We start from the raw sequence: 11493 nt of genomic DNA on the forward strand, positions 1-11493 counted from the left end.
TTTCCGAACGTCGCGATCAATTTTTAGTGGCAATTTCAAATTTAAAACATGATTTACAAGAACTTTTAATTCATATTAATTTTGGTGTTGGTTAATTTTTCTATGATAATTATTTTGTAGTATAATAGTTTCTAGATGTTTAATAATTGTTATTGAGCATTTATAAACGATTTACCTCTCACATATTGCTTTCAACAATTGAAGGAGACATATTATAAGATATTCTCTTCCTATACAACATTTAAACTTTGCATATGCTTCTTTGTTGAGTAAATAGTTATTTTATATTCAAATAATCACTTTTTAGCTGTTTTTTGATAAATTCTGACAACTTCCTCATGTTTGTTCTTAAAAGCTTCATTTACTAGAAATGAAATAAATGATTGGGGCACTAGGTGATGTCAAAAGCATAACCTCAAAACGAAACGTTTCCTTATGAAGTTTTTATAGTAAATTTAATGAAAATATTAGTAAGAAATATTTTATCATCTAAACTTGATATAGGTTTCCATGATATTAGGATAAATACGAATTTAGCATTTACTATATATTATGAATACTAATGCATCTAAATGTTCTTGATTTTAGGTCTCTTCTGCTTCAAAATTAGTTTTTTTTATAGTTTTTAAAAGAAAGATAAATTTTGACGTTTCGACAATTTGCTCATTTATATTAATCTATAGATCTATCCAACTATCAGATCCTGAATTTAGATGCTTAGCTATTCAAAAAGCAAAAACTACATTGAAAGACAAAATGATAAACAACACATTCTAGAAGGATAAACAGATATTACAATAAATTTAAAAACAAAACTGAAACGAAACATCAAAACATAAAACATTTTTCCTTACATATGTACAAGGATTTTCCCAACAATTATCGAATTATTTCAATAAATATGATATTAGTATAATTCATAAATGACATAATACATTATCCATTTCACTAAATTTTTATATATCAATTGCCTTGTACTAATTGTGATGCTGTCTACATAGGGCAGACATCTCAGTATTTAGAAAATAGACTAAGAGGTCATCAATGCGATATAAAAAATAGAACTGCATTAACGAACCACGAAATATCAAAAAAAGATAAATTCAATTATAAAGATTCAAAAATTCTTGGAACAGAATCTAATACAAGACAAGGAGAATTTTTAGAAAAAGCTATAAATGATGAAAAAGATCTAAATAATTTAAGTAAAATTTATAGCTATATTTTGAAAATTCTAATAATTTTAATATATGGAATGTGGAAACCAAGGAAAAAACTTTTCTTACTGGAACAAAGTTCTAAGTTGATTTTATCCTTATTTTGATATTCATGATGAAGATCAATATAAATACACAAATTGTCATTGTCAATATCATATTTTGATAAAGACTTAAAGAAAAGTCGAAACGTCAAAATTTATCTTTCTTTTAAAAACTATCAAAAAAACTAATTTTGAAACAAAAGAGACCTAAAATCAAAAGCATTTAGATCCATTAATATATCAAAAGGTCTAAGAAATAAGAAATTGATTATGAATACTTAAAATTTTCAACCATGCGCCGAATTTGTTTATTAATATTATTCGATATGACCTTTACTAGAGAGTAGGTGAACTTGACATGGAAGATAACCTCGTTACATCTCCTATATGCAATTTTTGCATTATGATTAATGTGCAATTAAAAAAGAGGTATTCAATTCCGGCTATTCTGAAACCATCAAGAGAAAATATTAATTAAAATTGTTCGTTAGCAATCGGATTCTATCGGAAATAAAAAGGAATCAAGTATAAGAGACGTTAAAGGTGATTCAAACGTAATAATATAGAATAATCTTGTTGAAAGATGTTGCAATTTTTGTTTATTCTACTATCTGGTATAACAGGTTTTACTTTGGCGGGATATCCAGGTGAGTCAACAACTTCACATTTGTTTATCTTTAGTTAATCAACATTTTAACTTTTTATGTATTCATTAATTTAGAATAATATATCATAATTTTCGCAAATTGTGTTTATTTAATTTTTTATTAAAAAAAGTTATAAAATTAATTTCATTATTTTATTTATTCTCTTTATTTTCAATAAAAACGTATACAATCGCGTAATGTACTCTAGGTATATTAATATATATGCTCAGTGACGGCTCGTGATAAAAAATTTTAGGTGTTATGACCTAAAAAACTTAGCTTGTAGTTTTGTAGTTGCTACTTAAGAAAAATATGAATTATCAAGCACTACTTCATGTATTCGCATTATTTCAAAAGTGTTATGATTAACATAAACAGATTTAGCACTTCCAGTAACCCAACCATGTTGAAAGATTATTGACTAAACTGAAGTATGCTTCGAGATTCACTTAGACTTTCATCTAACTCATTCGACAAATTTATGTATGTACCATACCCTGAGAAAATACTTAAACGGTGATAGGCATTTGCCTATTGCTGTTCTTTCATCTTGCTTGTAGAATTCGTTGTTGTACTGGAAATAGTTTCGTTCAATACATATTTTTGTTAACTGTAAATATTCTTCTATTACATCAGCTCCCAAATTATTCTTTGGGAAATATTGAAGTTACATCAAAAAAGATTAAAATTTCCATATGGGTAAGTTTTCAAATTACTTCGCTAACCACCTGGAAATATTACACCTAGGTGTGCAAATTGTTGAAACAATAGGTCTGATTGCCTTTCCAAGTTTGTAAATTTTGGGAAGGCAATAGAGCCTTGGGTTATTTACCTGAGCGTACCGGGTACAAGATTTTTACAATTTTTAAGAGTTTCTTTCACATTTGTGACCATTTTATTCAGCGGAAATAATGGTGTATGATCCTGTCTACACTCTCGAAATAGTCCTTCTTGTCCATTATAACAACAGTGTATTCAAGATGAATATCACCAATGGTAACAGAAATTCCAACTTAAGTCTTTTTATAGATATAAAGTCTAATATACATTAACGATTGATTTTTTGTAAAAGTTTATTTTTACTTTTTGAAAATAATATTAATATCTTATTGCATTGATTTAACAAGAGTAGATTTTTTTGTATACTACTAGCTCCAAATTTTCTTCTTCATAATCTTCTGAATTGATTTTTTTCGTATTCAATCAAACACAAAAGTATTGTGAATTCGTTAAATAATTTATTTCAATTGAAAAACAAATTAAAGTATTGTTCCGAGATTACATCAATTCTGAAGGTTGTTAGTGATCATTATCCATAACAAAATTTGCATTTTTATTAGTCTTTGTTATTATAAGCTTGGGATAAATATTTTTAAAACCCGTTTACTACGTCACGATATCATTTGTTGCGAAAATGCTATCATTACACACCATGTCTAACTTATTCTCGTAGAATAAATTATATACGAGGACCATATCAAACAGAAGTCTTACTACAAATTTACAATTCAGTGTTTCACTCCCAATTAAATTTTGACATATTGATTCGAATAATATATACCCAATCTGAGGGTGAGAAATCACAATAAGTCTAAAATTTCTGTATATTATTTATAACACTTCTTCGTTTTCTTATCGAGTGTTGTTGAATTGAAAAATAATGTCTCTTGTCACGATAAAGTTCCTGATTTAGGAAAACAACTTTTTTGTCATTTCTACACTGATAAAAGAACTTCTTTTCTTCAGTAACTTGGTCAGTGAAAATTATGTAATACATTATAGTTTGATGTGAAAACAATAGATTATTTGGATTTATTATCTGCCTTTCTATAACAAATAAGTATTCTCATCATTAGTAGAATAGCTAGATACATGAAATGATAAAAATTATTATTGTTACGCATTAAGTTAATCACTAATGTGAATATGTCAAATCTGACATTGGTATCATAAAGTTTGAAACTTTTAATGATAAACTTACTCAGAACGTGTTGTCATACGAGTGGAATTGGAGTTGTTTGCAGATACTTGAAACTTTCATTACGTGTAACATTTTATACCGTTTCCTCCAATAGACTTAAATACAGACCATTTAGTTCCATAGCCTTGTAATTTATCTCCATTTCTTTCGGTCCCTTGCTTTTTCTCTCTAGCTCTTGATGTTTTTCTCTCTAAGGTCTTCTACAACTACTTCCCTCTACCGTTCTTTTGGTCTACCTCTTTTGCTCTTGCCCTCTACTATCTTCCATGCAACTCGTTTCAAGAGTCTGTCTTCGTACATTCGTTCTAAGGGACCTTGTAATCTTCTTGTCTTTATAATCGCGCAGATTGGTTAGTCATTGAAAAGTGTGTAAGTTTCATGGTTGATCTTCTTTCTCATCCTAACTTTGTCTACTTTCGTTCAAAAACTATTCTTAGTATTTTTCTTTCTCAGATTTCCAATTTCTACTTGGTTTTATCGTCATTATCCAGGTTTCACAGGCGTATGTCTCAGAATTGTAGATCCGGATATCTCTTTCGACGTTAATATTCTGCAAGCTATTACTTGGCAAATCTTAGTTCGATTCCCTTTTCTTCTTGGTATATATTATCTTGTAATGCATACAAATATATGAAATTTTCTATTTCCTAGAATTCTCTTAACATCCCATCATGTTTATGTACTTTGAAATTGTTTTTTGTCTTGCTTCCACATTTATTCTTTATTTCCACAAACTTTGTCATTATTGAAGTGCGGGCCTATCTCTTCTGCTGCTGTTATTAGTTGTTTTGTGGTTTCTTTAAGCTTTCTTCTGTTTCTTACTATCAACGCCACATCATCAGCATAAGCTAAGCATTGATGACTTTTGTTAAATATCATAACTTTTCTGATGATACTGGTTCTTCTTATTATGCCTTTAGTACCTTTAGTTGAATTAGTTTGTTTCCTCCTACACAAAAATCAACTATCATTGACTGCTACGTGGAATTTAAACGTGCCCCACTATCACCAATGATGCTGAATGATCAGGATTTCCAAAAGACGGAACATAATAAAGTCTTAATGGAAAATACAATTGATAGTAGATTCATATGAAATTTTTTACAATATTTCAAATCAACATTTGAGCATAATAACCTTTCATTCTAAATGTTTTTTTATAAGAATGGAACAAAATCAACAACGAATTGCTGAATCAGCACTCTGTTTATAAAAAATTAATAGCATTTTCGAGATATGAGACAACTATATCAAAACAACGATCATCTGTGTGTATGTGGACTGGAGCGAGACAAATCGCAACAACAGAGAAGAAGAAAACCATAGAGAACTTTTTTAGAAGTACCCTTACTTATACTGCTTACAGTATAAGATCAAAAAATGTTCTGTAATGGAACCCGCGATGTTTAAATACTTGAAAAAGTGGTGTCTTGAGTTTGATGGTGTTATGTATGCTACCACAAACAAAAAGTTGATAATTCCATGTTGCAAAATCGACGTATTGCTATTTGGTATATAATTGAAGAGAACCGTCTCTCTTATGTGATATATAATATACTTTTTGCCGAATTGAGCAAGCAAACTCGAAAAGACAAAGTTAGCCAATGACCTTTAACAAGGAAAGAAAGTATTTTGAGATGCCGATGGTGTAACGTTAGTAGATAACCTAAAAAAAGGAATTACGAGTGCTTATTATGCCAATTAAGTTTCAAAATCACTTGAGACTTGAGATTTGGCTCCCAGCGGTTATTGGCTGTTTCCAAAATTCAAAAACAGTTGTGTGAAAAACGATTTTTTTCGAATAATGAAGTCATATGAGAGGTAGGCAATTAGAGGTTTCAGAGAATGAATAATCTTAAAAAATAAACGAATATCGTTGGAAGAAATGTGTTAACCTTAATATGTTAGAATTAAATAAACACTTAAGTTGAATATTAAAAATTTATTAAAAATACCTAAACTCAAAACAAAATACCAAAACTGCCACTATCTTAATAAGTTTTCCACTATCTGTCGTTTCGCATTGTTTTTATCTTAGTTAATAACATTTACTACAAACATAGAATCGTGGTCGGCGCAGGTATGACTAACTCTACATCTTCTTTTGCTTTTGTCGAACTCTTTATGTCCTTAAGAGCGTCAGGGTATTGAGATTTTAGTGTTCATTGTCCTTTCATTTATTTTTCCACTTTTTCGTTACTTTGCCACTTCATTTATTTGCAAAATCTTTTTTCCCTTTCTTATTCCTTCCTGCGCTACTTGTTGTAGCCAAATTTGCTTTCCCTTTTTTTCTTAAGTCTTTTTGCTTCTGTCATTAGGCTTTGTGAGGTTCTTCTCTTCATGTGTCCTTACCATTTCAAACATCTTTCAACTATCTTGTTTCCTATCGATTCCAGAAGTTTTTCTATAATTGCTTATTTCTTTTCCCTTTTCTTAGTTGTTTCATCATTGCTGGTTTTTCCGTTTTCTGTGCAAATGACTTTCAGGTATTCGAATGTGGTCACTATATCAATTTTTATATATTCCTCACTAATTCTACATACAAACATAATTTTTTTCATTTGAATAGAATATTCACAAATAGGTAATCATTTCTTATTATAATAATTTCTCTCTTCCTCCGTGTACCAATTTTTTAATGAGACTACTACGTAAACTGATAGTGTTAACTATTCATCTAATCATGAATTTTTTTACGTTATATTCCGTAGATATTCATTTATTTATATCAGTGATAATATTTATTCTTATAGAACATACTTCCGGAAATAATATAAATAGTGACGGCCAATCTTATGGATATGGATATTCTGGTAGCTTTTCCGGAGCAGGACCGAATCTACAAAATATTCCATTTAGCCAAGGATTCGATTTTAACAATTTGTTTGAAAATTTCAATAAATTTCAACGACATCTATTCGATCAGTAAGTTTGATGATTGGATAGACGTATTATCATGGTTTGAGTTAGTTCAACTAATTATTTTGAATGGAAAACTTGCATGGGTGTCATAAGACTTACGATTATAGAAATCACTCCTTTATAATAAAGACAAAATCATACAAATTACATAATCATAATCTTGGCTTCAAATAATTATTTTTACACAGCATTAAATAATTGACAAGCTTGTTCTAGTTTCAATGTTTTTTTTATCTGTAGTGGTGATGGTGCTTACAGTTATTCACATACACATTCTAGTACAAATGGCAAGGTAGATGCTTCTTCTAGTATAACTTTCAATAACGGTAGAAAAGATCTGTCGAAAGGGTAGGTGAAACTTAACTAAAACATTCCTGGCCTAGTTAAACGTATCATAGTTTCATTTAACGATTTCTTTAATATAGAATTCAATCACAATCTGCATTTGTTCAAAATAATGCCCAAGCAAGGTCAAACTTTCCGGAAACAGCAGGTGGATACGCAGGTGGGTATGGTTTCGGTAATGAAAACAGTGGATCGTTTAGCGGGTCTTTCCCAGAGTTATATCCCGATGGAACAAGCTTTCAATTTATTCCAGGATCTGATGTAACTGGTGAATTTACACCAAAAGGGAACGGTGCTACTGCATTTGGCTCCGTAGGCTCTGATGGGGTTCGTCAAGGTGCTTTTGTTTATCCAGAAAACCCCGTGAGTACTTTTAATTTATTTGTAAGTGGTTTAGCAACTCAATTTGAAAAAGGTTCTTAAAATATACTTTAAAATGTGTATATTAATTTTAATATTTCAACAATTTTGAAGAGTTAAAACAGATTGCTAGATAGTCACTATCAATTAGGTTGGATTATACTGCCTCTATAGTCCAAAATTACTTAAAGAAATCCTCTATTTGAACTACTTACTGATATTACGTCCCATGTTCCCTAAACCCAACAAAGATCCTATACAACATAAATCCTCTTGTCCAATAAGCCTTTTACTTTGTGAAGAGTTTGAGAAACTTCTAAACAGAATAGACATCATCGTAACAGAGGATAATTTAATACCCAATTTCCAAGTCCACAGAGTAGCCGGAACCGTAAGAGAAGCACTAGAAGCCAAAAAGTATTGCACTGCGGCTGTTCTCGATGTCTCCCAAGCCTTTGACAAGATGTGGCACCAGCAAAACTTCTTCAATCATACTTGACCTAGAGATTCTTCCAGGCTAGATTAGGGCACACATATAATACATCATAGCATCTATATCCACTCTAGTACTTCTCAGATCAACACTACACCTTCTGTTTACAGCAGACATGTAGGGAAGTAAACGATACATCGATGTTTTTCATAATCGATATATCGTTCATAAATATCGACATTTCAGCATCGATATCGATGTAACATTGTTCTTCATGAATAATGTTTTATGAACGATGTCAGCTAGATACACAAATATATATCTCTCTTAGTCGCAAGCGTAGATTTTTCAATGTAGTGTTTCGTTGTTGCTTTGCTTACCCACATTAATGGGGATAATAAAAAAAATTACTTATGGAGTTACCATAAAATATTGTGGCACAATAATATGAAAACAAAAATAAACATTTCATATGCTCCTGTCATCTACTGTTACTCCAATAAAGGAAAATGCGTTGGAGTTGTGGGATGCCATGCAGGGGTTATTTCCCAGGCTTCATAATTTAGCTTTGACCTATTTACCTATCGTACTAACTTCGGTACCCAGTAAGCGATTATTTTCTGAAGCTGGAGCTACTATCACCTAGAAGAGAAACAGATTATTGCGAACCAGGTTGTCAAAATGATTATTTTCTTATATATTTCATAAGCTTCGATGTTTCTAACATCGATGTTTCACTTTTCAAAATATCGATGTTATAGAATTGATTTTTTTAGGAGCGATGTTGCTTCCCTACAGATATGGTAACTCCAGTCTGAGAAATTATATAACCATTGAATTTACACATGAAGGAAGTACTAAAATAACTGGATCGGAGGCGTTTATCAGTACCTGTTTATTTACATCTTGCTATGGCACTTTGTTGAATTTTCTCTCTGCGGAAAATGCTACCGATTAGATTCGTAATTCGGACCATTGTTTTCTCTCATCCTTATATTAGTGAAGATTTACCGATATTTTTTATATATACTCGATAATGATAAACGAGTACAATGTATTATACAGCTTGATATAAATAATTTAGATTAAACGATGCTTTCATTTTCAGAACAAACCTAATGTAAACGTCAGATTTGGAGCGGATCAACCGTCAGATGGTTTCAAAAGTGTTTTCACTTCCAGTTCTAGCTACACAACCAATGTTAATGGAAAACCAAAAACCGTACAAAAAGCTTCAACAACTGTTAATGATAACGGAAAGGTTACAACTTATACACGAGAGAGTCCTAGAGAATAAATTAATCTTCAATTTCTTTATATAGTTTTGTCTTTTTCCTTTGTATTGACAATAAACGTAATTTAATATATTGTTAAATTTATTGTGCGTTATCATTTAAAATATTTCTAAATATTCAGTCAATCCAAGTATTTCTGAATCAAAATTTACTTAAGAAGCAACTAACATCGTAAAATCGATTTCGCATTTCTAGGTTATGTTGGTAACGCTACTCGATGTTTTAATTATAATGATGATGACATGATTCAATTATTTTTATATAATCTTATCAATTTATATATTTAATTTCTTATTTCTTAGACTTTTTGATATATTAATGTTTCTAAATATTCTTGATTTTAGGTATCTTCTGTTTTAAAATTAGTTTTTTTTAATAATTCTAGAAAGATGGAAAAAATTTGGAAGTTTTAATAAAGTTAAGTCGAAACGTCAATTTTTTATCAATCTTGAAAAAATTATTAAAAAAAATAATTTTAAAATAGAAGAGATCCAAACTCAAGAACATTTAGAAGCAGTTATATATTTATTTAATTGCTCTATAAATTTATTATAATAAATCGACTATCAGATTCTTGAAATTATTATTAATGGTATTAGGGGTGGTAATTTCTTTTAAAAATGGCCTTTATATTACATGCTAAAAAGTATACTCAATAATGGTATCAATATAAAAAATTATATAAAACTACACGCGCCAAATTGAGTAAAATGTAGCTAAAAAGGCAAAATATATGCGCCAGAATAAATAAATAATTTCATAAATGAAGCTTCCGATGAAAAATACCTGGTGGCGAAGGTATTATATGTCACAATAACTCTATCATCTTAATACGAAATAAGATTCAGAGGAAAGGGGTTTAAGATGCAAATGCATAAGAAAAAATTGATAAGGAGACACTCTTCTTTAAAGTTTTAAGAATACCAAGAAAAGGAAAATCGAACAAAGTAAAACAAATACAAAATAAAAATGGTGTCTTATTGAGACAAGACGAAAAAATTTTGAAACCGTGGAGAGAATACTTTCTAGAACTACTTAATGTAGAAGAAGACGATTAACTGAAAATAATAGAACTAGAAAACGATGAAAACGAACAATTGAAACAAACAGAAAAAATTGATCAAATAGTACAGGAGTTAAAAAGAGGTAAAGCAACGGGCTACGATAAAATTACACATCAGAAATGCTGCAGATATTTGGGAGAAAGGGGTCTACAAACGCTAAAAAAATTACAGAAAATATAAATGGAAGAAAAAGGTTTAAGAGGAATTGATAGCGTTGTACTGAAGGACCACGTGAGAATCTAGAGAACACACTGAAGAAAATAATAGAGAATCAATCGGAGGAATCACAAAGGAAAGGAAGAAGTAAACATATATATATATACATTAAAAGAGGTATTGGAGAAAAAATAAATCAAAAAGTAAACCTCGGTTTTCTAGACATCCAAAAATATTTAACAGGATCTGAAGAAATCAAATATGTGAGAGTTTACAGCATATATACAGCAAGAACATATAATGGATGATGTATTGAAAGAAGTGGAAACAAAAGTAAAACAGACAGAGAAATGTGGCAGTTAGAATATCGGGAAGTAATTTTATCGATGATTAAGTGTTGTTCACTAAAAATGAAGCCTAATTTATCAACATGGCAGCAAGCATTGAAATTAAGAAACACGAATAACATTAAGGAGAAGACAAGAATAAGGGTATGGGATAAAATGATGATGTGGGAAGAAAGACCTTCAAAACATAGATGAAGGATAAACTTTATTGCACATTAGATAGATATTTCTTGAGAAGAAAAGAAATAACAAAAAAAACACGAAAGTAAACGACTATAACTCAATATTCTGACCTATTTTTATACGTGGTAGCTGAGTACTTACAAACACACTCAAAAGCAAAATTAGAGCAGCAGATATAAAATATTTACGCGGAGTCCGAGATATTACCAGGCAAGATCAACTAAGAAACGCAATAATAAGAGAGAGCCTGATTACAGAACCTGCTAATAGAACAATTATAGAATGGAGAGCAATAGACAGACCAAACGGTTTTGACAAGCTATCTAATTGGAAAAAAGGAAACGAGGACGTACAATTACAGACGTGATTTTGAGTTGCTTTAATAATAGACACCATGATTGGACCTCACACTGGAATACGCGATGCTAAATTGGCTTCCAGGAAACGTAAAAGAATTCGACTTAACTCAGCATTTTGCACCTGGTTTGAATTTGCTCTT

The 11493-nt window shown here is 30.3% G+C and overlaps 1 protein-coding gene across 2 annotated transcripts; it reads left to right on the forward strand.

Annotated features, from left to right (window-relative positions):
• The first annotated feature begins 1599 nt into the window (after positions 1–1599).
• Positions 1600–9328, forward strand: LOC130450529 (uncharacterized). Of its 2 annotated transcripts, XM_056788989.1 has the most exons (5): positions 1600–1908; positions 6643–6814; positions 7052–7159; positions 7237–7519; positions 9058–9328. In XM_056788989.1, the coding sequence occupies exons 1-5, from the start codon at positions 1845–1847 to the stop codon at positions 9244–9246; spliced, it is 816 nt and encodes a 271-aa protein (XP_056644967.1). In that variant the 5' UTR covers positions 1600–1844; the 3' UTR covers positions 9247–9328. The 2 variants fall into 2 exon arrangements, with proteins under 2 accessions (XP_056644967.1, XP_056644968.1); XM_056788990.1 differs by lacking the exon at positions 7052–7159 and having other exon boundaries at positions 1665–1908.
• The last annotated feature ends 2165 nt before the right edge of the window (positions 9329–11493 follow it).

This window comes from Diorhabda sublineata, chromosome 11, assembly GCF_026230105.1.
Source record: "Diorhabda sublineata isolate icDioSubl1.1 chromosome 11, icDioSubl1.1, whole genome shotgun sequence".
Lineage (NCBI taxonomy): Eukaryota > Metazoa > Arthropoda > Insecta > Coleoptera > Chrysomelidae > Diorhabda > Diorhabda sublineata.